Genomic DNA, 27,313 nt, shown 5'->3' with positions numbered 1-27,313 from the left:
TTAATAAAACTTAATATTAATACTTTTCCTTTGGTATATAACGATATTTACGTGCTCTGTGTTTCGTTTCCGCTGTTTTTGTTTAATGTAATAAAGGATGTGCCACTAGGAGACTTTTTTTATGACAAGCAAATCATATGACCCGGTCGACGCCATTGCTACGTCTAGCGACTGGGATACGTCAATACATTCGCCATATTGGGAGGGTCTGTAGAATTTAAAATTGAAGCTCGAGGTCAATCAGAATCAGGTTTATTGGCCAAGTGTGTTCACACACGCACACAAGGAATTGGGTTCCAGTTGTTGGTGACTCTCCAAAGTACAGACATAAATACGATACATTTATCTTAGACTATACAAGACAATACAGAATAAATAACACAATATACAGAGTATATTACAGATCAATAATGTACATAAAGTGTGAGTGCACGGTAGTGCAAATAGCAGTATTGTAAGATAAAGAGGTTACTTTTTACCTTTCGTACAATATACAGCAGCAATAGTGTCAAAAGTCAAGAAGCTATTATTGTCATTTTTCTATCATATATAGCTGACGCAGTACACAGTGAAATGAAACAACGTTCCTACAGAACCCTGATGCTACATACAACAACAATCACAGAAATAGAAAACACAGGGCTAAGGACTAGTAAGTGTCCTCGCCACATAAAGTGCATGTGTGCAACCTGGTGCAAACAGTGCAACCACACAAGACAGTTCAAGACAACACAAGACAGTGCAGAGACAACACAGGACAGTGCAGAGATAACAGAAGACAGTGCAGAGACAACACAGGACAGTGCAGACACAACACAGGACAGTGCAAGACAATACACAAAACACAAATATAGTGTGTGTAACATATGGGGATGATGTGATGACTAGCTGTACTGATAATGCAGTACTTATAGATATGAAGCAGGGCATGTAATAAGGTCAGTTGTTACTGAGGGTCTTTGCTTGGGGAAAGAAACTGTGTCTGGTAGTTCTGTAGCGCCTGCTAGATGGGAGGAGTTGAAAGATGTTGTGTCCAGGGTGCATCGCTGCCTGATTTGGGAATTGCAGTGTCTCGGATCACAAGAGGCTACAGCGGATGAAGACGGCTGAGCAGATAATCAGGGTCCCACTTCCGTCCATCATGGACATCTACAACACACAGTAAAGCCACCAGCATTGCGGCTGACTACACACACTTCTTACAAACACATCTGGAAAAAGCTACTGAAGCGTTCGTGCCCTCCCGTACAGATTGGGTACCAGTTACTTTCTACAAGCCATCAGACTTCTCAACATGAAAGGAGCTGGACTGATACACACATACACACACATATATAAACAGCAAAAAAAAGAAAAAATTGTTTGCACAAAATTGCTGTTTGCACACCTGCTGAATGTAATGTAGTATTTGTTTTTGTACAACTTTTTATTCCTAATCAGACAATCCACATGCACAACCTTCTGTACTGTACTGATCAGTGCTACAGTGATGCTGTGTTTACTGTTTTTGACAATAACTGCGTCTACTTGTGTTATGACCTCGGACCTGGGGGAATGTTTGGTTGGTCATGGTTGGAATGACAATAAAGCCTACTTGATTTCACAGTGCAGTAATGCTATGCAGAAATAAATCCACAAAATGAACTTCAAGTACCAAATAAAAAATTACTGTCCAAGAACTTGGATCAAATTGTATCCAACTAATGCTAAAACATGTCAAGCCGTCACCAATGCTTTCAAACCTGCATAGTTGACCTATCTAAGATGGCAGCACCTAATTAGCTCAGCATTGTGGGAAGCTTCCAAAAGCTTTTTACAAAAGTGTAGATTGGAGGTAACCACCTGGAGGAGCTGCTGTGCTACTCATGTTTTGCACTCCTGAGTTGGCTGTTTGTGGTCATGGCAAAACAAAAAAGGGCTAAAACCAGTGATGGGAATTTTTTTTTTTCAATTCATGAACAATGGAACAGTGCAAAAACGTAGTGCTCACAAACATAAACTCTAACCCATCCCCATTAGAACCTCTTATCCAGCCAGCCTAATGAGGATTTATTAAAGATACCGAGGATGTAACCCTCTCCCCTCCTCCACAGTAGCACATTATTATAAAGCCATGCGAAAGGACGTGGAACAGCAGCTCATAACTCTAATCCTTCCATTCTTCCTGAACCGTTTTTTTTTCTTCATTTAAATCTCATAAGTCATTGTAATGTGGGATTGTAAGGTACGTGGCTGCAATACAAACGCTCCTGTTGCTGTGGGTGACCAAAGAAAGACACAATCTCGCTCTGTCCTTCTCTAAACCAAGGCTCTGCTGCACGTTTCCCCTTGATACAGTAAGAGAAAATTAGTAATTTTCACACAAAAAAGACCTCGCAGATATTAATCACGATTAACTCGAGGTGCTGACTATTTTTAGACACCTGCAACCTCGGAGAACAATGCGTGCAAAAGATAATGGGCTGATGCCGGCGCAAATCAGACTTCCTGCACTTGGCTGTAAAACTAATAAACTGAATTGAGCTGCAGGGTGTCAGATACTACACCAGCACTGAGGAGAAGAAGGCAATAATGCTGGTTGTGACTCAAAGGCCAGAGAATAACACCAGTCAACAAAGCACTATGTCCAGATTGGTGCTGCCTAAGTGCTAAATGTAGACACACAATTCATGTTCTACTGAGCACTTGTGAGGCTGCATTGTGTTTGTAGTACTCAAAGGTAGTATGTTAGCTTTTTAACTTCTGTGGGCATTGCTGGCTCTTTGGGTCTGGCACTGGGCAACTGCTCAGAAAGTTCCAGCATCCAAGTAGGCATTGGTGGGCTCTTGAGCAAATTTCTTTGCCCTCATTTGCGTAGTTCTACCCAGTCTCAAGTGTATTTCTTTTTGAATAAATCATCAGCCCATTGAACTGTGGGAGACCAGATGAACACCATAAGAGTTCTCCTATCAATTAAAGACCTTGGTCAGAATATGAGGCAACTCTCAGGCTATGTCCATACTAATACATTTTTATTTGAAAACGCATATTTATCAATCTGCTTTGCTCTTTGGTCTTAGGAAAATGTAGCTTTTTGAAAACGCTCTCCAAAGTGGATACATTTAAAAATGTGATATGTGGTGTAGGGGGAGTGGTGGCTTCAGCGGTTAAGGCGCTGGGTTGCCGATCGGAAGGTCTGGGGTTCGAGCCCCGGTATCGCCAGGCTGCCACTCTTGGGCCCTTGAGCAAGGCCCTTAACCCTCTATGCTCCGGGGGTCCCTTACGAGGGAAATATCAAGGTCCGTGACGTGGGGCCGCCTTCCCGTGGGCTCACCACCTGCAGGAGGGACCGTAAGGGACGGTGCTGTGAGGATTGGGCAAAATTGAATTGGATTGGGAGAAAATGAATGAATGAATGGATATGTGGTGTATGAAAATTTGGTGGTATAATAAAATGTTCAAAAAGTGGCCGTTTTCAAATGAATCCACTTAAGAGTACATTTTCAAAAAGCGATGTTTTCACTGACGTAAGCATTTTCAGACATTTCAGTGTAGATGAGCATCTTTTGGGAAACGATTAAAACAACGAAAGTGTGAACGCAGAACGTTTTTAGATGAAAACGCCATTTTAAAATTGATCTGGATTAGTGTAGACTAAGCCTTAATTAACCTGGAGCTGCTATATGAAATCTTCCCTTTTCTGTTGTCCAATAGCTTGTATTTTTTCTTTTCATGCCACCAAAGGTTCTGCCTGACAAGTTTGCACAATTCATATAATTCACAATTTAAGGCCCTTAGTTGGTACATGATCCTCCATAGATAGTACATAATCATCAATCCATCCATCTTGTGACGTTGGGGCTAAACAGAGCAATGACCTGTTCCACCTGCACCGCTTTTGAAGGGTCATGCCAACGAATGTTGAGCAGTTGTCAAGGGTAATGCTTTACAAATGATACCACCAATGGACAGGGATGGAACAGAGCAGTCAAGCCCGATGACAGTGTCGCAGGGATACAATCTGCATTTCTGCTACCAGCAACCATATAAAAAAAATCTTTCAGCTGTAGATGTGTACCCCAAGAAAAAAAACCTCCATAGGTTTTTTGCTAAGTTACTTATTTCTTGATTCCTTTTATTATGACTCAAGTGACAATACTACAGTAGCAACTGTGTGTTCCATTGTGTGTTTCCACCAAGCTTATAACTGAAAGGTAAATTTTGGAATAATCCACATCAGGGTGAAGAACACAGAGTTGCATGGTGTGTCATAAATATGAGGATGATGTATTATTCTGGAAGACTTAATTAACTCTAATACTCACTTATCCCAAACACTCGCTTCATGTTCAAGAGCAGGTCTGGAACGATGACCTCCCCTTAGCACTCCAGCAGATCTTATGGCAAACGACTAATTAAACGTTGGAGCCAAGCGTGCCTTGAATCGCAACGATTAGGGTTCACCAGACAGCATAGCTTTTTCTTTGTAATAAATATGATATGCAGGTGAGAATCAAACAATTATCTGCAAATTAAGCTAGGGCCGCTTGACTGACTTTAAAACAACTTGGTAGTAATTACGTCGAAATTGCTGCTAAAGCGGAAAAAAAAGTTCTGCCCCTGACCGCTTGGGTTCAAAAATCAGGAACAAAATTGCATATGCAGGAAAAGAGTGGCTATGTGAAGAAATCAAAAGAGATGTGTATGGGAGCTCTGAGCAATCAAATGTGTCGTTATAAAAAAGAAAAAACTCCAACACGCCTACACCACTCGTCTCCACACAGCCCTCAGCCAGAGTGTTAATGCACAGCATGACCTTTTCCATCTGAGCACCGGTGCACACAGAGAGCTGCTTGCATGTGAAAGCATGAAAACAAAGCTCACAAATTGGCTGTCACAAATGAAAATTAAGCAAATGGGTGCATAGTGAAAGCAAACAAATAAAGCAAATTAGGTATTTGCCCTCCAGTGAGACAGCGCAGGTTCTTTAGCCCTTTAGCCCTCCTCCAGCAGGTCACTCACATGCTGTTAAGTTGGGTCCTCCTTCTTTTTTTTCTAAACAAAACCCTATGGCCCACTGACCAGAGCTGCACCACAATAATTTGAGTCAAGCATGTAATAATGACAAGCCAGAAAAATAGGGCATGGGAGGAGAGCAGGTCTGTCTCACAACGGATTACTGAATAGTGCAGCCAGCTTTCCTTGAGGGCAAGAGGGGAAAAAAAAACATTATCGCATTATCTCGTCCTTGCATGTGTGCCCACACAAATAAACACAGCACACACACACACATTTTGCTTGTAGATAATAGCCTGTTTTGGGCTAACATTTTCACACAGATTTATCTTACAAATGCTGTATTGACTGTTTATCTATTGCGAGTTACCGTCACCCAGTTACTGTTACCTATCTCGTAATTACGAGTTATTTTCCTGCCAGTTGAAAATATCTCCCAATAGATGCCATCAACCGTGAATCAGTATGACGATTTTATCTTTAAAGTTTATTTAGAGAAAATAAAGATAATAATGTTTGTAACAAATAGAAATCGTGAATCTCGAAGTGTTTTACAGGTGTGAATTAATATTTTGTATATATTTGATTTTCAATTAAACAAAGAAAGAAACTTGTCGCACAATTGATATCTCACAACTACTTCTTGATATCATACAGTTGTGACTATAGTATCCCATATCTGTGAGGTAATATTTTACTATTTTCATTGTTTATCTTGCAAATTGCAAGATATCAATTATTGGGCCACTTTTCCAGCCATATGTGAATGTTTCCCAAACTCTTAGGAGGCACACAATTGTATAGGATGTCTTTAAATGTGTTAGCATTACATTTTCCCCTCATTTGAATTACAAAACCTAAACCTGCTCCAGCATGACAATGCCCTTGTGCTCAGCTTCATAAAAATGTGGTTTCCACTGGTTGGAGTGAAAGATCTTGAGTGGCCTGCTATAGAGCTCTGACCTCAAGCCTACTGAAAATCTTTGGCTTAAATTAAAACGCTGCACCCCAGGCCTCCTCACCTACATCATTACCTGACTTTACTAACACTCTTCTAATTGAATCAGCACAAATCTTCACAAGCACACTCCAAAATTTGGCAGAGCATCTTCTCAGAAAAGTGGAGGTTATTTTAACAGTGACTGGAGACTACATGTGGAAGGGGATGTTCAAAAAGCACTTATGAATCTAACAGTCAGGTCCACAAACGTTTTATTCCACAGTTACTTGTTATGGGAAAGTTGTAGCTCAGCGATGTTGAACTTATGATCTGAAGGTCATAAGTTCAAATCCCAACACCACCAAGCTGCCACTGCTGGGTCCTTAACCCTCAGCTGCTCAATTGTATGTATGAGATAACTGTAAGTCGCTCTGGATAAGCACATCTGCCAAATTCCGTAAATTCTCACACCAGAAAGACATGCAGGTAGTTGGTTTGAAAAGAGGCAGAAGTAGAAGACAGAGTAGTATAGAGACAAATGATCCACTGTGGCGACCCCTAATGGGAGCAGCCAAAAGAAGATGAAGATGTCGTGAATGTGAATATCACACAATTGTAAAATTGTTTCTGTTTCCAGTATTGACAGTAATCTCAAAACAAAAGAACCAAATGCAGAGATCACTCAGTTTACATTCACATTGCTCAGGGGTCCAGCAGTGGCAGCTTGGTGGTGCTGGGACTTAATCTTATGATCTTACTATTAGATGGCCAACATCTTAACTACTAAACTACAGCTCAAATGCTCAAATTACCTTTTTTATTGCGTAATTGTGAAGCGCACAAATGCGAGTTAATGTCACGCAACTGTGATTTAAAATTGTGTGGTTGCAAATTTTTCACAACTTATTTGCTCGCAAATGGCTTAGCTGTGACTTTAGAGAAAGTGACTCTTCTCCTAGAGTCTTGGGTTGAACAGGATTGAGTGTTGATGTGGTTTGGTTAGGGGTAGGGGATGGTTTAATACATAGTAACATGAGGTGGAAATAAGTTTACATTTACATATATGGTGTTTGTTATGTGCCCTTATCCACAATGATTTACAATTATTTTATTATATAACTGTGCAGTTGAAGGTTAGGGGCCCTGAAATCCTGGCTTAAGGGATCAGAAGTGGCAGCTTGGCAGTGCATGGGATTTGAACTCTCAAACTTTTGATGAAAAGTCCATTGTCTTAACTGATTGTGTACACGTACCCCTATAAAATGGACTGTGGTTCATGTAAACCATTGCAGACTACTCTTAGGTGTAGAGACCTAAGCATTTTGTGTGAACCAGAGAAGAGTCCATCATAATTCCCCAAAATTTAAAAAGTAACCGCAACAGGGAACACATATTTAAAAAGCCTTTTATTATAAGAGAATTGCCACAGAGCCATGCAGTTATCGACTGTGGCTTTAATCGATTTTTCATCGATTTTACTCGAGTGCAGCGTGCAGCAGGGGCTCGTGGCGCTCTGAAAGTGCGGCTCGGCTTACTTGGGGGTCATAAATATTTGAATAACCGACAACGGGGTCATTAGACAGTGACAGGGTTACACTCTGAATATTCATATCTAATTCATCATTGTAGCTACAGGTGCTGCCGAGTAATCCTTAGCATCCTTGAATACTTAATGAGAGCTGAAAGACGGCGGCCTGCAGAGCTAGAACGATTCGGGAGAAGGAGGGGGAGGAGAAAAAGAGAGAGGAGGGGAAAGAGAATGGATAACGAAGAACGGATGGCATTGAAAGATGAAAGCAAGAGACAGCAGGATGGGATCATTATAGCTGATCTGTAGTGACAAACTTGGGGTGAGGAGCATTGATGTGAGCGTCTGCTGATATGGTTGACGAAGCAGCCGAAGGCGAAAGACCAACTCGCTCTAATCCTCAAGTGTTACAGCAGAGCGAGATAATCAGATAGAGAGATAATCACTTATCACACAGTCATGTTTTACACTCGGATGTGTCACGTTGCTAGGCCACAATCCCGTCCATGTGCTACGCTGGATGAAATAAGAAGAGGATTGTTTCTTTTCTCAACACAGTTCCGTTTTTCACTTTTACTCATTGTGCTTTAATTATTCGAACAGAACTTTAGACTTCAATAAAGCAAGCGGAATATACAAACATAATAGTGCAATATTTAAAGCTCATATTCATATTAATCAATGTATAAATTATAGATATTTTATTTATAAATCCCTTTTTTATAAAACCCTTAATATCAGAATTTCATTAGCATGGATGCAAATCAATCACCCAAATGAGGATGGGGTCCCCCCTTTTTAGTTTGGATCCTCTCAAGGTTTCTTTCCCATACCATCTAAGGGAGTATTTCCTTGCCACAGTCGCCCCAGGCTTGCTCATCAGCGATAAATACACATAATTCACTTATTTTTTACCTTTTTTCAAACAATTACTCTTATATTCTGTAAAGCTGCTTTGAGACAATTTCATTATAAAAAAAAACACTATAGAAATAAACTGGAACTTGAACATTTTGTATACTACTTATATGCATTCAATTTTCCCCTCACTTGAACTAGAAGACCCAAATCATTTTCCAGCATGATAATGTGCACCAAACCAGGTCCATAAAGATTGAGAGTGTAAGATCTTCTGCTGTAGAGCGCTGATGTCAACCATATTGAAAATCTTTGGGTTGAACTGGAAAGCTGACTGCACCCCAAGCTTCCTCACCTCACCTACATCAGTAGGGGTCTAAATGTGGAACTAAATGTGTGAATGGAATGTCCAAAAAGCATATACCAATCTAATGCTCATGTGTCCACAAATGTTTTTCCAAATAGTGTATATGATAGAGGAATGGTGACTAATCCTTTTGGGCTTTTGTTCAGATCATTCAATTTTCCAGCATCTGCTTCTTTCCTGTCATTCTATACATTTTTTTTGCCCATATTTACATTGAAACACTCTATTTTTAATCCTGACCTGCTTTCATTTCAAACAAAACTGCTATTTTAATAAAAAACACAAACAAAAACACCTCTCAAAAAAATCACCCTTTTGTATTTGTCCGCCACGTTCTTATTTCATCTGCATAATCTATATTTGCTGTGGAGCTTCTGTTTAATAAAAAAAAGAAAGAGAAGGTTCCTGAGATCAAACCTGCACTCGTTTTCCAGATAGATTTCTCAGCCTGACCCCCACAGGTATTCCGTGACTGGAGGAGCCATCCATCATTTCTAACTAAACCCCACGCTTCCTGTCAGACTGCGCTCTTGGATGCATCATTTTAGTCATCTCTGGCAATCATAAAGAACTTCTAATTGAGCAGAAGTGGCTCGTTCTGATTCTCACACACACTTACACACACACACTTACACACACACACACACACACACACACACACACACACACACACACACACACACACACACACACACACACACACACACACACACACACACACACACACACACACACACACACACACACACACACACACACACACACACACAGTGCATTTTGATGTTTTTAAGGTCGCCCCTGCTAATATACACTGTGATTTATGCCCCGATCTCTCCCTTACTCTCTCTCATATGCTCTCACTTTTCAAGATTTCCACAGCTAAAGGGACTACCAGGCTGACAATTGATCGATAAACCCCCCTCAGCCGTTACAGATAATGTGACCACAAGGACGCTGGTCAACGAAGCAGTAATAACACCCACTTTTTGCAACTGCACCATCATTACGATGTTTCTGAATGTTTTTCCTGTTATGTCCCCATCTATGTTGCATCAAATATTCCTACCTGAGGACTACTCCTCATACCTTTTACATCAAATGTAAAAAAATTTAGTAAAGAATCAAACGTGCTTTATAATTGTCACATGTACTGTACTGCACAGCGAAATTCTTTCTTTGCATTTCCAAGCTAGTGGTGGATAAAGTACACAAACTATGTATTGAGAAACAAGATACAGTATGTAAAATATTACCTCATTAAAAGCGCTCCCTTTCACTTAAATAAAAGTACAAAAGTATTTGCCTTCAAATGTACTTAAGTATCCGACATATCATGATTTATTATGGCTTTAATGTTCCTATTATCATTTTGATCTTTTTTATCATTTTTATATATGACTTTTACTTAACTCGGTTTATGTGAAAAGATTCTAACGTTACGCTTAGCACATCCATCTATTATTAAAATGATATTAATGATTCATTGATTAATATTTATTAAAATGATCATGAGCCCAAAACCTTCTTTTCAGCTACTTTTATAAATCTCAGGTTTTATAAGGTGTTGTGGTGAGTTCGAGTCTGAAGTTTCTTCCATTATTTATTTCTCTCAAAATGTTCTGTTTGCTGTTGAACTGATACTGAACTGTATGTTGGTGATAAGAAGATACACCAAGCGCCAATCAGAACAAGTTGAAAGCAGAGCACGCGCTCGACCCTAATTGGTGGATTGCCGTGTGTTTGACCAGTTAAGTTTTTATTCACTCATAAATAAAAAGAAACGACTGGTTTCGCAAAATATAGTTGAGTAAAATGTAAGATATTTGTATATGAAATGTAGTGAAGTTAAAGTAAAAGTCTACCCAAATGGAAATACTTCAGTAAAGTAGAAATACACGAAATAGCTACTTAAGTACAGTAATTTTATTTTCTTCGTTACTGTCCACCACTTATCCCAGCAATGTTAATTAGTTAGTTTATTTTTTCTTCAGTCATTTAAACATAACAACATACACAAACAGAATTTTTATAGTACAGCAATGACTGAAGGGGTTTAGGCTGAAGTAAAACACTTATTGATGCCTAACCCTATTTACAACCAATTTTAAATACCCAACATGAGGCAACAGTAATCAGAAAGCAGCAAAGTGAAAACAGATATAAGAATATTACCAGCTATATATGAACAGCTCATACAAATAACATATTAATACAAATATTTTTCAAATATAATCCATTACTAATAACATTACACAAATCACCTTGTCTATTATCCTCTAAACATTCCATTACCCTAATACTGCCATATATCATTACATAATACACCGGCCTTCTACTAGTTTTAATGATCTTTAAACTAAACTGAACAATATCATTCTAATGCAATATAACTACCAATCACATTTAATTTTTTTAAACACCTTTATTGATATAGATTGTTTTATTTTGTCCTCCAGACTATTCCATAGATTGACTCCTCTAACTGAGAAACACCTCGCTTTAGTATTGGTCCTAACTTTATTTTTTTGATAGACCCCGATTCCTCTCAAATTATATCGAGTCTCTCTTGGCTTAAACCTCTCCTGAATACAGACTGGGATCTTAAGATTGTGAACCTTATACATCATTACAGCTGTGCTTAGATCAACCAAATCCTGTAATTTCAATGCATTCATTTTAATAAACAATGGGTTAGTTGGGGCGTAATAATCAACTCTGTTAACTCTGTTAAGGCTGGGGTCAGCCATGTTACAGCACCCCTGGAGCAAGGAGGGTTAAGCACCTTGCGCAGGGGTCCGAAGAGTGGCGGCTTGGCAACAACAGGGCTTGAATCCCAGACATGCCAATCAGTAACCCAGAGCCTTAACCACTGAGCTACCAAATCACACTAAAACAAACAAGTTTTAAGAAGCCTAAATCAACACACTTTAAAACAATAACGAAAACATTGTTAACCTCCTGGAGTCTTATCCTTGCTTCTTCGTTGTTTATATCAGTTTGAGTGCACACGGAGTCTTTAATGCAAAAGAGGGACGATCTCAAATTCATGTCAGTTATACAAATCCAAGCTTCAAACGAATACAAAATGGTCTCCTGCTGCATCCCAGTTCCCCCACTATCCACCATAAAGTGTGTCACTTTCGAAGATAAGACTTAATGTCCCACATTGTAGTACTGTATGTTGAAATAAATATACCAGAACAATTTCAGGTCGATTTTTCAATCATGGATCCACGGAAACCTTTTTTTTTCTTTTGTTTAGCTAATATGACCCACAACGCTGTGCATGGGGCAGCAGGAGTTTTTCGACTGTTTTGCTTCACAGGAGGATTTTAGACAGGTGCATATGAATTGTGAAAACATAAATTAAGGGAAGTGTCATTTATATAGTATTTCTTTCGGCTTCTCCTTTTAGGGGTCGCCACAGCGGATCATCCGCATGTTTGATTTGGCACGTTTTTACGCTGGATGCCCTTCCTAACGCAACCCTCCCGCCGCATCCTAACCACTAGACCACCAGGGAACCATGTCATTTATATAGTATAATTTGTATAAATAATAATTAATTAAAAAAAAGATTAATTGCGACCAGGGGTTTATCTGTGGTGGCAATGTGAGTAACCTGATGTCTTAGTACACTATATGGACAAAGGTTTGTGGACACCTCACTAGACAAGACTAGATAAGACAAGATTTATGTGCTTTCTGAACATCCCATTCCACATTTGGTCCCAAGTTGCTCTTATAATACCCTCCACTCTATTTTGGGAAAATGTTCCACTAGATTTTGGAGTTTGTTTGTGGAGATTCGTCATTGCAGGATGCAGAAAAACTAGTTGATGCTTTTGTTACATCTACATTAGACTACTGTAACACTTTACTGTTTGGATGTTCAAATAAGTGCATAAATAAGCTTCAATAAGTACAGAATGCAGCAGCGAGTCCTTACTATATCTAGAAAATATGACCACATCACCCCTGTTTTAATCAGTCTACACTTGCTCCCAAGTCTTGTAATATTAGTGAACATCTATACCATTATGATCCCTCACACCTTAGACCAAAAGGTGCAGTCTATTTGTTTGTAGCTATTTCTCTTATCAAGCCCCACAGTTATGGAACAACCTTCCAATTAATGTTCTGGACTCTGAGTCTCATCGTTCAAGTCAAGGCTGAAAACATATTTAGTCAAGGTTTTTTTTTTTAGATAAAGGAGAAGATCTTGAGGAATCATGTATATAGTGTTTAGTGAACTGAGATATGTGTATGCTGTCGTCCGCTCTATTTCACACGTTCACTCAGGTTTGTTGACCGTGATGTGGTGGGCCGTCTCTTATCCCAGTGATCCCTCATTTCTGTGTTCCCTTCTGGCTCTCTCTTAGTTATGCTGCCATAGCGAGTTTTGCCAGTCCCCCAACTGCACAGTGTCTTTACCTTTTATTCAACAACAAGGAAATTTAATAATCATCTCTCCCTCACGTTCTCACCAGTTGTCTCTCTCGGTTGAGTTAAACATCCTCCTGAGGTACCAGTGACCAGTGTTCCTGCTCCTCTCCCCTTCTTGGATCTGCCCACTTCATCCCGGACTGCCTCTGAATGCGGTTCTCTTCAATTGGAGGCCACTCTCTGACACAGGAACTTTAAGGATGGATTTGGATTTGACTTAACGTCAACAGTCTGCTACAATGACTCTGGACGTTTGGATTCGATCATCACTACACACCTCAACATTGTTTAACTGTAATAAATGGACATTCGGTGGCACCCAGATGAAGATGGGTTCCGTTTTAAGTCAGGTTCTTCTCAAGGTTTCTTCCCCATGTCAACTAGAGGAGTTTTTCTTTGCTACAGTCGCTACCGGCTCGCTCATTAGGGACAAACTTACACTTAAAAGTAACAGACTTATGCACTGTTTCTTACTACATTATCTGTGTAAAGCTTTTTGAATTGAATTAATGCTCATTCAGATACAAAAGAGTTAGTAAAGTCAGGTACTGGTGTAGGTGAGGTAAGGAGACCTGTGGTGAAGTCGATTATTCCCCAAGAGTTTTCAGTAGGGTTGTGGTCAGGGCTTTATAGTAGGACACTTAAGGTCTTCCACTCCATCTCATAAACCATATGTTCATGGAGCTGGCTTTGCCATGTTAGTGCTAAGTGAAGGAAAAATGTCATGTGATCACATCAAAAGATATTGTATAAAATTGTTCATATCTAATTTTGTGGTAGCAGTTTGGGGAAGAACCACATATGGCTGGAAAAATCAGGTGTTCCAATAACAGTGTTGCGCTAGAATACTTTTCGTGCATAATATCAAGGATGCAGCTTCAGAATTCAAACTTATTACACTATGTATATATCAAATAAGAAACAAGCCATTAGTCTGTTATAATTTTTATTTATGATTTTTTTTTTGCTTTCTACATAGATCAAAAGGTTGTGGTGAACTAGAATTTGCATAAACTCTTACAATTCATTAACATAACAAATGGAAGGGAAAGAGATGCACATCAAGACAACAAACACTATTAAATCGATCATTCCCAACAAGCCTGTACGATTAGTTCCACTCCCCTAGAGCGTGATCCTGATTATAATTGCTGACATATCTATAATTTAGCAAGCTGAATTTCTATTTGAAACAAGTGCAAGAATTTAGTAACATGTTTTTATATGTTACAATAAAAACCCTCATTTACCAGTAAGTAAACATTATTTGTTCAGTAACTCTTTATAGATTGCCTAAAACATGATAGTTCTTTTGGCCGCATAAACCCTATTCATAAAAACATCTGTTAGAGCAGTCAAGATTTTCTCTAATGTATAAAGTAGCATTTTTTCACCTCAGGAATATCATTTCACCTCAGCATTTCACCTCAGGAATATCATTGAACACATTCAGGTGTGTATATTTATGTATAACATTATTGTTAGTATGTCAGTTTTACTGCTGAAATTGTTAGATATAAAATGTTCACCCCAATCTTCATCTACCACATACCTGACCTTAAACTTCCTCCATTCATGCAACCATTAACCAATCAGCCGATCATGTGACAGCAGTGCATCAAATGCAAAGCGCTTCTATGACTGGCCGGACAGGAAGTCCACGGTAACTCAAATAACTGCACTTAAACACGATGAGCAGAAAAGCATCTCAAAATACACAATTTTCATTTCATTTTTTTATTTTCATGCCTGTCAGCAAAGAACAGGAATCTTGAGGTTATGCCTGGAATTGGACAGATGAAGAGCCGAGAGACGGCGACTGGAGAGTTGCATGAATGAGAGCAGGTGTACAGGTTTTGTTCTAAAGTTAATGTTTACTCAACACAGTAACAAACGCAAAATGTTTTTCCACAGAGTTTGGAAAAAACTCTACACCCATGGGAGTCTAAGGGTAGCTTTTGGGGCAGTTAATAATTTTTTAAAGAATTATTAACAGTATGTGTAATTCAAGTAAGTATGGGGTCCACGGTGAATCTAGGGTCTATCCATGAAAATACACTTTGTTATGGAATACCAGGAACTCACATAAATGCACACCTGAAGACAATTTAGTGCAGCCAAACCAACTAATGTCATGATTTTGAGAGATTTGGAGATGATGTTAGGAGGAAACCAGTGAACCCAGAGTAAACCCATGTAGAGAGCATGTAGAGAAAATGTGGAACTGTGACCCTGGAACCTGCTATGCCACCATTTCGCCAAAATAACTGTATACAATTTCCTACTGCTGTAATAAGTTTAGTAAAACAAGTGGACTTAGTTTTTTAATGGTTTTGCTTCTATAACGCATTTCTAGAATAGTTTCCATTCTTATTTTCAAGAGACTGCTTACAGATACCACAAATGATGATCTTCCTGCTGTGTTGTCCAACTGTATACAAATCCACATGCAAACAGCTTTGCTATGACTTCCCTGACCCAAGTCTTATAAATGCACCTTTATTGCTGGTGTAATGGTTGTTCTTTTTGTACTCGTGAAATTGTGCGATAGAAATGCATTTAGATTTTAGACTGTGGATTTCTCAGCACAGGGGAAACGGTGTTAAATTCTTCTTTGTAAGCGCTACACAGGCTTTGCAGATGCTCTAGTGGGACCATACAGGTGAACATTTCTTGACTTTTTTATTTTATTATTATTATTGTTTTTTTTTAAACTAGCGTACGACAGGATAAAGCCCTTTCCTTCGACAACATCAATTTCCAGTTGTAGCAAGTGATTCCGACTAAAATTAGCATGGTTACACTATGGCTTCTGCAGACCTCTTGAACAGCGTGGAGATGTTAATGTTAGGAGGTTAAAAGACAGCAATACCGATCAAACGTCGGCCCCTAATTTAAAGGTACTCCACAGCCCAAGCTGAGGCACTCCAGGTGTTGCCTAATGGATTACCGATTCGGCACTATTCAAGTGTACGAACGCTCGGTTGTTGAGTGCTCTCCATGGAAGGCTCTTTTACGAACCTCACATTCGATTTCCAGCTACAAAAGATAACACTTCAAATGAGAAACCTCCAGTGGCAGTGCTGTAGTACTGTATTGCTGTAGCAACAGAGGAGAAGAAGAAAAAAAAAATAATAATAAAATGCCAGCGATAGCAGATCTGCAGGCCAAAACATGGTGCTCCTGGTCCCAGGAGGAATGTAACAGGACTGGTGTGATATTCACATTCAGGGGCAAATTGGAACAATAATTTGAGATCAGCGTCTAGGAACGAGGTTCTTGCTAACTCTGCATTCTTCATGAGCGCCGAGGGCTCTAGGGTATCACTGGACTTCATCTCATCGTCAGTGTTCATTGTGAATAACTGAAACTCAGCCAAGAATGCATCAGAGGCTAGCCAGTCAAGTCTTTAACTCTGACTAATGCATTGTGGGTAAACCACAGCAGAGCTCTCAGGCTTTTGGTGCTAACAAGGCGATACATCACATTCGGCATGACACTATTATTTCACTTTTGAAATGGATATTTAGTCAATGTCCGAAATGGCGTTACACAAACAATAACAAGTCTCAACAGTATCTCTCAAAGGCAGAATGCAAAAAAAAAAGGAAAAAAAAAAAAGGTGCAGAAGTTACATGGTCATGTCACATTCTTTTTTTTTTCTTTTGGTTTCCGCATGATTAAAAGGCAACATCCAAAAGGTTATGCTACAAGAAATCCGATACTCGTTTAATAGTTTTTCCGAATTGTTTCTGTGAGAGGCGTAATTTCATAATTGTACTCTTTTCATTTATTGCTCGATACTTTTTTCCCCTCCATAATTAAACATCTCCTTACTGCCACAATCCAATTTCTACACGTTTCTAAGATCTAATGACATCCACATTAACACAGACACTCAATGTTAATGTAACACTAGTTTCCAGCTCATGGATCATTAGCTCTCGTGATTAAACATGACAGGTGATTATGTAAAATAGATTCAGATGACACAAAAACAAGAATTCTTCCGCACCCAGAGCACAAACACTCGTTTCCAGTTACATTCGGTAATAACTATGTGGAGGATCGTTTAAGACTAAGTAATGAACCTCTGTCAGTTCCAAAATCTGTGCATACATCTGCTTTAGAAATGTGTGTGTGCTTTTGTTTTGTGTGTGTGTATGTATATATGTATATGTGTGTGTATATATGTATATGTGGCTGTGTTTGTGTAAAACCCCATACAGGAGCTGATAGCAATTTCCAAGCTGTGCCCTGGATATGTTTTGGTGACTTTACTCGCTGATCTCCAGAATGAGGTCGTCACCCTCCAGGTTGCTGTCGACTTTGACGTAAACTTTTGCGACAGTGCCGGAAAGCGGCGAGTTCACCACCGTCTCCATCTTCATGGCGCTGAGGACGCACAGAGGCTGGCCTTTCTCCACCTTCTGGCCCTCCTTGACCTTGACCTCGACCACTTTGCCTGGCATGGGAGCTCCAACCTGGCCCCGGACGTCCTTCAGAGCCTTGGGGTGGAAGTGCATCTCCTGCAGGATTACACAAAGCAAGGGAGTTTCATTTTAGAAGGAGAAAGGGTATAAATGCAAGGAGACGTACACTATATTTTTAAAAGTTTGCACCCTTCTGGTCATAAGTACGGTATGTGCTTTTTTGCACTTCGCATTCCACATTTAGTCCCAATTTGCTCTTATAATTCCCTCTACTCTTCTGGGAAGATGTTCCACTAGATTTTGGAGTGTGCGTGTGGAGATTTATGCTCATTCACACAGACTCAAGGGTGTTAGTAAAGTCAGGTTCAATGACGCCGTTATCCAGAGCGACTTACATTTATTTCATTTAAGAAGCCCAGGAATAGCAGTTTGACTTGGCTGGGATTAGAACACACAACCTTCAGATCCAAAGTCCAATGTCTTAACCACTAAGCTGCCAATTTAAGTAATTTGAAGTAATTTATAATACTGATTAATTACTATGTAACTAAATAATTGATATAATTTTAAATTATGTAATGGATTTTTAAATGAAATCTGGGCTTTTCCCCTTCATTGTCGCTCTATAGGGAAATAGAGTCAGAGCTAGGGTACGCAAACCTATTACATTGTGGGATTCATGGTCTATAAGGTATTAACTACTTTTAGACATGACTACAGAATAGCAACGCACTAAACATGAATTCGAGTCTGTGGTCAAATATTAGTCGATTAATGAAGCTATTTATACCTTCAAGGCCACGGTGTCTTTGACCAGCACCGATCTCAGCTGACCATTGAGCTCGAAGAAGACCTCTCTCTGACCGGCCTTATTCAGATCCCCCAGTGCCAGAGCTTTAATATGGAGGGTCTTCCCTCTCTCCAGCTCCACCTGGATGAAATATTAAAACAGATCTTAGCATGTGGTGGAAAAGACATAACCAATGTTGCATGGTGGATATGAAACCGAGCAGCACCTCAAACTCCTCTGCGATCTTTGGCCCGTCCAAGAAGAGGCGGGTGTTGAGGCAGTCGACGGGTCCGAAGGTGGTGGTGAACTCCTTGAACTCCTGGAAAACTTTGGGGTACATGGCGGCCGACATCACGTCCTCTGGAGTGATGTCATCGCCATGGGTCTCGCGCAGCTGCTTCTCCAAACTCTTGAAGTCCATCGGAGGGAGGGAAGCACCTGGACGGCCCTCCACACGAGGCAATGTTTTCAACACCTGCACCAGACACCATGCGTTACATGATTACAGGATTAACGCCAACATTGGCAACTCAAATGTAATAGAGTTTAAAGCTTCCTTTTGAGAGACTGTAAGTTTTCCACTCCAAGCACTCATGCATAGAGGGCCCATATGTACATATATGTCTGGAGATGAGTACCTATAATCCCCCAGAGCCTGGCACACAAATATTTTATAAACACACACACACACACACACACACAAACACACACACACACATATATATATTTATATATAAAAAGACAGACAGGCAGACAGATAGTCGATACAGCATACCCAATAAATTCTTCTTTTCCTCTCCATCTGTGAGGCCAGATAAATCAGCTGTTTAGCACACCTTAAGGACATCCATTTGAGCAGTGTCGGGTTACAAGCATAAATAACACTTCAATATTTGATGTGGATTTTGCTTCGACCTTACTCCTGCTGGAGGAAAAATGCCCTGAAAACATGCTGAGGGCTAAAATAAACCACGTCCTCATATATCATATATGGACAAAAGTTTGTGGACACCCAACCATAACAGTTGTGCGTGCTTTTTGAACATCCTATTCCACATTTAGTCCCTATTTGCTGTTATAATAGCCTCCATTCTTCAGAAAAGATGTTTCAGTTTTAGTTCATCACCAAGGAATACAATATTGGAAGACAGAGCTTTATAGAAGGCCATTTAAGATTTTTCACTCCAATTCTTACAAAGTATATATTTATGGAGTTCGCTTAGCGCAAAAAAAAAAAAAAAAAAAAAAAAAAAAAAAACTTTGCCTTCGTCTCCTAGCTAAAGTGAAGGGCAAATTTCATTCTACATCATTCAAATACATCCTGTACACCTCTGTGCCTCGAATTTTGCGGTAACAGTTTGGGGAAAAACCACATGTTTCGAAAGGTGAGGCGTCCCAATACTTTTATCCATATAGTGGTCCGTATAGATCTACAGGTGAACACTAAAATAAAATCTAAAATCAGTAACTCAAAAAAAAAAATGAGGGTGGATTTGGATTGTAATTAATCTCGGTCTACCACAGTGGCTCAGGACCACATGTTGCATGCACAGTTCGGCATTTAGATACAACTTTAAGCACCAATTACCGCAAACCTTAACAATGGAATTGTATTGAATGGACATTCGTTGACACCCAGATGAGGACGGGTCCCCTTTTCAGTCTGGTTCCTCTCAAAGGAGACTTTCACCACTGACTCACTCATTATGGATAAACAATTATGAGCAAAAAAAAAAAAAAGGAAGCCACTAAACTCGCACATTCTTTTATACAACCTTATAACCGCTTTATCTGTGTAAAGCTGCTTTGAGACAATGTCTATGGTTTAAATAATAAAAAAAAAGAAAGCTATACAAATCACAATTCTCTGATTTTAATTGCACAATATTTCATTTATAGGCTAAGAATGTAGGGCAATACAGGAAGCACATATTTGTCATCCATAAAGCATGCTAAGCGGCTGCCCTATTTATTTTAAAACCAGCGCATACTATAAATTAGGCAAACTGTAAAAGGGACGCACGTTTGTCTGGGAAACAATCGATCTTGCACAAAAGAGGTGGCTTGTAATTGGGGCATGGATGGCAAACGGGGAGGACGAGCTTTTTCTCGACACTTCGTAATGACTAGCAAAAGAGGCAAGTGATGGCTATAAACAGAACGATTTTATTGAAACCGAGGGGAGAAAAACAGACAAAGATGAATTGACTAAGATAGAGTGATAAAGTCGTCTAAGAAGGGAACAGAAAGAAAGAAAAAAAAAGTTGTTTTTTGGCACATTGATGTGAGTGTGAGTCAGACAGGCCCACTCAGAACAACAATCTATTTCCCTAACTAGATAAAGTGCCTCAACAGAGCAGAAATAAACTTGGCTACCACTTTCTGTTCTGTCTGTACTCATAAAGCTTTATGGATGTCCTTATGATTTAGAGTAATTTGGTTACAATGCCCTGGAAGCATTTTTATAAACGCGAATAATGCATCAAAAAGCGCTGCTGAAGTAGTGTAATTAATTCCTTGGTGAGTTGTAAACACTGAAACATTGCACCGCTCATTATAAAACCACATACCGTGCTTCATTACTGTCGCGGCTGATGATAATCTTAACACCACTTCTGGTATTTTTTTATAGATTTATTACAAAAACAGAAATAAACCAAGTCAAGAGTTCAAATGTCATCACTAGGTGCATTGACAATCAGATTTGAAGTTATGAGTAAAACATCTTAAACCCAAATATACTATACTGACAAATATGGACAAAAGTGTTGGGACACATGACATCTCCAGCTGTATGCGCTTCTTCCCCAAATTTTTACCTCAAAATTCAAGACACAATTGAATCACATTACCTTATTTTTCGGACTATAAGCCGCTACTTTTTTCCTACTTTTTGAACCCCACGGCTTAAACAACGAAGCAGCTAATTTATGAATTTTTCCTGGGTTTTTCCCGGTTTCACAAACTTCAAGCCAAAAAACTGAGCGACATAACATTAGACCAATGAAATTTCCGAACGGAAACGAAAAAAAAAAAAAAAAAAAAAAAAAAAAAAGAGCTACATGGCTTCGGGAGAAAAAACTTTTTTTTTTTAACGCACGACGATGGCAAAAGATAAACTCTCGAGAGAAACAGTTGTGAAAGGAAGGAGGAAGACAGTGAACAATGGCTTTCTCGGTCGGCTATTATAGGGTGCGCTTTATAGTCCGGAAATTACGGTACATTTTTCCCTTCACTTGAACTAGAAAAACCTGATCATGTCCCTGTGTACAAAACCAACTCCATGAAGAAATGCTTTACATGGTTTGGAGTGGAAGCTCTCCTGCCTTAGAGCTCTGACATCAACCCTATTGAACACCATTGTGGCTGAATGAGCGGAAATGTCCACAAGCACACACCAAAAAAAAAACATCTTCCCAGAAGAGTGGAGGTTATTATAGCAGCAAATGGGGACTAAATGTGGAATAAGATGTTCAGAACACCATATCTTATGGTTGGGTGTCCACAAACTTTTGTCCATATAGTGTCTGAAGATGAGACACAGATTATTTGTAATTTATTATTTTTAAGAGACTCAACAGAAAGTTTCACATGGTATCTGGTTGAGAATGGAGCTGCCACGAGGCCAAGCTCTCGTGCAGAAAGCTCACAAAACGCTCAACAACACGAACGCGATCATTTACAACATTCATTCAATCACCCTTTAAAAAAGATCAACACAACAAATACAATAAACCGACACAAATATATAGATTTTTTTTTGGTCCTAAATGGTTTGCTCCAGTCGACCCAAACACAGACGAAATTGAACTGAATTTCTAAATTTATTTTATCGTAATTTCTATATTTCTACCATGTAACCAAAGTAAAATGCTTTATTTATTTATTGTTTACACACATGGCTGCACAGAAGAAAAAAAATCTTTGGGGCAAATAAGAAAAAAAACAACCTTTCTGCTGAGACCTTGAGAATGTATTGAGCAAAATCATTGGCATTAATAAGAAAACTCCAGTATTATTAAATGAAAATATTTCTGGAAAGTCATGTGGGCTTTAAAAAGGTCCCCAGGTTCAGCTGTGTTCCGTGTCAGAGGACATTCTGAGCGTCCATGCAGCTAATTTTTCAAAAGATCAAAAAGATATTTGCGGGATTTAGTGTGTAAGCAAAATTAGGTGAATAGAGATGTCAAATGTAAACAATATGTATTTGATTTGGAATCACATCACAGTTACGAAAGGTAGTCCGTGGCAATAAATAGAAAGCTTTTCAATAAATCATGTGCTTGTGAGGGCATGAAATCGGGTGATGTAGCTAAGGCTGGGGAACTGTAGAAGTTTAGGAGTTTTGTTACTCCAAATTTTGTTTTTCGAATTGCTATCTGTTGTATTTTGGACATAAAAATTATTGTTTTTCAGCAGCTGTGTATTTTTTTAGATTTACTGATCAGTAAAAAAATCAGAGAGTGGCATTACATTTCATCCCTAATAAGCAAAAATATATAAAGGAAAGAATAATTGGGTGAATAATTAATGACTAACTGCTAATAAAATCAATAATATTGCAGTGTAACACACACAGACAGACGGACACACACACAACGTTAACAAGCAGATAATCTGATACTTTTAGAAAGCGCCAGCCATCTGCCTAAACCACTTTAAACCCAGAGCCAAGATCAGATTAAAGCACCTAACCGAACACATTAAAACACACTGCGCTGAGGAAACCTATCTGGCACTTAATACACACAGGGAGCAGCTAATAACTGCATGCCTTTCTTTATAGTTTTGCTGAAGCAACACCCTGGACCATCTCATATTAATCTGACTTGAATGCGATTTTACCAAATTAGTGTCTTTCGTTTAATTCTGTCCTTTTTCTTCATTTTAACGAGTCCCATCAGCGAGATTAAGCACCTGATACGCCTCTAAAGTGAGATGCAGCAGCGATTTAGTTCTTTAGTTTTGTCCAGCACACTCAGGTCCTTCTCTGTTCACTCTGCTAGGGCTGGGCAATAAAATATTTCGTAATATTTCAATAATATTCTGTAAGGTAAAACCTGACCTGGTGCACGAGGCTGCATGCACAGTCACAGGGAGCACCGACGGTGTGCCGAAAGACATCGCCCTGTCTACATTGGGAGCTGTGCAACTGGTGAGCAAGTGCTTAACCACGTCTGCGATTTCATTATGGATAGGATGCTCCACAACGACAACGCACCCCATCACCAAGCTCTCCTAACCTTCTCTTCGTGCGGACTTTCCCTTCTTCCCGAAGATGAATATCCAACTCAAAGGTCGCCGATTTGACACCATTGTGGAGATCCAGTGTAAATCACATAAGGTGCTTGACAGGCTTTAGAAAAGAAGAGTTCCAGGACACAGAAGTGTCTGGAACATTGGGAGCGATGTATTGCCGGACTATTTTGAAGGTGATGTTGTGTAAACGTAGATTTAAAAAAGTTCTTTCTTGGAAACTAATCCCGAAACTTTTTTGATACCCTTTGGTTTTAAAATAGAGCTTCTACAAGTCTCTGACAAGGTCTTACCTTGGACCTGAATGGCTCAGGGAAGCCTCCATGGGGAATGCCGATGTGTCCCTGCAAAAACTCCACCACCGAGAGAGGGAAGGAGAGCTCGTCGGCCCGCTCTTCTACCTCGGCCCGCGTCAGGGAGTTCTGCACCATGAACTGTGCTAAGTCACCCACGATCTTCGAAGAGGGGGTCACCTGGGGTGAGAAGCACACGAGGAGTTATTTTACGCCTCAATCTTTTCAACGCCTCAACCAGTACGATGCGTTTCATTCTCCGAGTCTCCTTAGCTTTGTTGACGAGGCTGAACGGATATGACTCAGAGTAGATTACATTTATAGCAAGAAGGCGAAGGAAAATGAAATGGAGTGACAGAGACAATGGAGAGGCGTTAATGAAAACCGGTGTCAGTGAGGCGCACAAACGCTATGCTACTTGTTTGCCTGTTCCGCTTGGGCTGGAGAACAGAACAAAACAACACCCTTTAATTAAACCAAAAAAGATCAAAAAGCAGCAAGGTGAGACCAAACATTCAGAGATGCCACTGAGTTCGGAGCGGGGGAAAAAAAAAGCAAATAACGGGGACGTAGATAAAAATGTGCAGAGCAGCTTTAATTTCCTTTAAGCTTCCCCATTTGCTCTGTTCTGAAAGCAAAGTGGTGACAGGATCACACCCCTCCTGTGTGATGTTTATGCAGTTTTCTATTTTTATTACAACTGAAAGGATTGCAAGAAGCAAGTGACAGTGAAGTCAGCGTGCAATTAAAACTTGAAGGCAGAGTGGAGCTCTTGGGTCCAGGACTCTTGTGATCTCGCGAATGTACGGCATGAACTGCGGCGAGCCTGAGCGAGGTGTCTGTCAGCGCGGTAGGCGATAATTAAGTCGTATTTAACTATAGAGAGGGTGCTGCAGGAAAGTTGTGTTATTTAATTACAGCGTATCTGCGCGTTTAAAGTTCTCATAGAAATCAAACGGCTGCTTGTGACGAAACACTACTTCTGCCCCCAGGTCTCAAAAGAAACCTGATTGTCGGTGTGGCAATCAACCGGAGCGGCTTGCTCGCCCGATTGAAAAGCTCCTGCACTGTAACTGTACTTCGCATTTAAACACTGAAGCCTTGCTCAGATGTGAACCACTTACCTTGATGAGGTCTCCCAGCAGTTTGTTGGCCTCCACATAGGCTTTCTTCACCTCCTTAAACTTATTGCCCAGGCCCATGCTGTGAGCCTGAAAGTGCAGGTTGGTATACTGGCCTCCTGGGATCTCGTTCTCGTAGACGTCGGCGTTCCCTGATTTCATGGTGGCTGTGCAGTCAAACGGAGCGTACAGACCACGGGCCACTTCCCAGTACTCACTGTAGTCAAAGACCTTATCCAGAGATATGCCTGAGGGACAGAGTGCATGAGAAAGGCACATACATTTAGGTCGTTTTCAACCTTTTCTTCCTCCACCCTCTGGACTGTGAGGTGAAAGATACATGATACACCCTTGAGGTGCACCTCCGTGATAAGCAAAGGTTACAAAATCCATACCATTAACGTGCACGTGCTTCTCTACACTGCTCCAGAGCTCGAGAACTGCTTTAACAAGTCACTAAATGTACCAAGAGTTTGGAACTGATCCCTGCTTCGTTCTCTTGGGCTTTCTCAAACTAAAACCACATCATTTTTAGACTCTATCCACGCTCAGCTACATAAAGGTAAAGGGGATTTTTACTTGTCACATGTACCTTACAACACAATGAAATTCGTTCTCCGCATATCCAAGTGATGTTAGAAAGTTGGGGTCAGGACACAGGGTCAAGAGTGGTAGCTTGGGAATGGGCTTGAAGCTCTAACCTTCCAAACAGTAATCCATAGCCTTAACCACTGAGCTATCACTTCCCGTGTAATGCATTTGGTCGATTTTTTATCGTTCCAAGTCTCATCAACGAATAGAAGGTGTTGATATGGTTAGCAGAGGATTTTTTTTTTTTTTATAAACCTTGAGTACTATAATAACCTTATCATTTGGTAAGCATTGTGAGCAACATGCTGCAATAAAGTGATGTGTAGAACAGTGCAATCATTCCACACCCAAAAAAAATATATTTTACCGGTACATAAAAGCAAAGCTGCAACTATGAACCCCTTTCTCAAACAAGCCCAGAATGAGTCCTAAGATCCATCCTGCAGACCAAAAGTGTTTCAAACAATGCAATTTTTTTTGGCCTGCAGTTTACCTCAAGGGTATGAAGTGACTAGTGCAGTTAAATCTTATTAAAAGCATATACTTAAAGCAGAATTACCACAGTAGCATAAACAAGTGTTAAAGGCCTACGACATTCTTTTTCCCATGCAAGACGCATATAGATACCTCCCCTTGAAATAGAAAAATGTTAAAATAGATCTAAAATTATACAAACTGCTGAAGATGCAACAATACAAAGCACATAGCGCATAGGTCTTCAACTAGAGATCCGCGACCCCTAGGGAGTCCGCGGCAGTACTGCAGGGGGTCCGCTAATTAATGCTGAATCACATAATTTAAAAAATATAATAATAATAAAAATAATAATAAGCGGTAAAAACATCAAAGCTAAAATAATTCATTAAAATATTATAATTAAATTTAAATTCTATTAAACTTGAAGCTGATGTTCATGTAAATGTATAATAGTCCACCTGATTGCAAAAAGTGTTTGTTATGATGCAGAAATCTTTTTTGAAAGATTTGAAAACATTTGAATACAGACAATGACGCATGTACAACAACAACCTAGTTCTAATCATCTTTACATGATATAACTAGTGTAATATGATGTTTTTTATTCATATCAGTGGCTATGTTTGACATTTTGTATCAGGGGGTCCCCCCTGCCTCATGTACCCCGTCGCCTAAGGGGTCCTTGACCTGAAAATCGTTGAAGATCCCCGACAGAGAATCCAGAATGACATGTAACTAGAGGTCAACCGATGTTTTATTCTCTGACCGATGCCGATACGATATTCAGAAATCGAGGCAGCCGATGGCTGATATTCAGTATGATGGTGATTTTTTGGCCGATACGTTGGAAAGATTTTCTTTCCCCTTCACCTCATTACATTTTAAAGTTAATCAAACAATAGGATGTGATACAGAAAATTGCTTAAATCAAACATTTATCGAACAACAGAAGCATCTCCAATCTGTGCACTTGTTTGAAGGTTTTAATGTGCCGAAATGTAATTCTCCTTCTCTCTCCAAAATTCACTTAAATTTTTTCTCCACGTTATTTTCCTTCTCTCTCCAAAATTCACTTCTCCATATTTTCTCATTTCTCTCTTTTCAAATGTTACTCATTCTCTCTTTCTCTACAAATTAATGTTATTATATTTCTTTCTCCAAATGTTCTCATTCTCTCTCCAAATGTATGTTATTCTCATTCTCTTCCCAAAAGTAGCA

General features: G+C 39.6%; 1 protein-coding gene across 4 annotated transcripts in view; it reads right to left on the bottom strand.

Annotated features, from left to right (window-relative positions):
* Positions 1 to 14,067: 14,067 nt before the first annotated feature.
* pcxa (pyruvate carboxylase a) overlaps positions 14,068 to 27,313 on the bottom strand; it is a 169,513-nt gene continuing 156,267 nt past the window's right edge. For 2 of the 4 annotated variants that reach the window (XM_083564517.1, XM_083564516.1), the window contains exons 17-21: positions 25,031 to 25,275; positions 23,907 to 24,086; positions 18,584 to 18,832; positions 18,358 to 18,498; positions 14,068 to 17,663 (exon numbers count right to left, since the gene is read on the bottom strand). In XM_083564517.1, coding sequence (XP_083420643.1) covers positions 17,412 to 17,663; positions 18,358 to 18,498; positions 18,584 to 18,832; positions 23,907 to 24,086; positions 25,031 to 25,275 — 1,067 coding nt within the window. In that variant the 3' untranslated portion in view covers positions 14,068 to 17,411. The remainder of the gene's footprint in view (positions 17,664 to 18,357; positions 18,499 to 18,583; positions 18,833 to 23,906; positions 24,087 to 25,030; positions 25,276 to 27,313) is intronic. The other 2 variants (XR_014537208.1, XR_014537209.1) reach the window with 2 other exon arrangements.

This window comes from Silurus aristotelis, assembly GCF_946808225.1.
Source record: "Silurus aristotelis genome assembly, chromosome: 16".
Lineage (NCBI taxonomy): Eukaryota > Metazoa > Chordata > Actinopteri > Siluriformes > Siluridae > Silurus > Silurus aristotelis.
The sequence above is the reverse complement of the archived record's forward strand: the minus strand, read 5'-3'. Positions and strand labels throughout refer to the sequence as shown.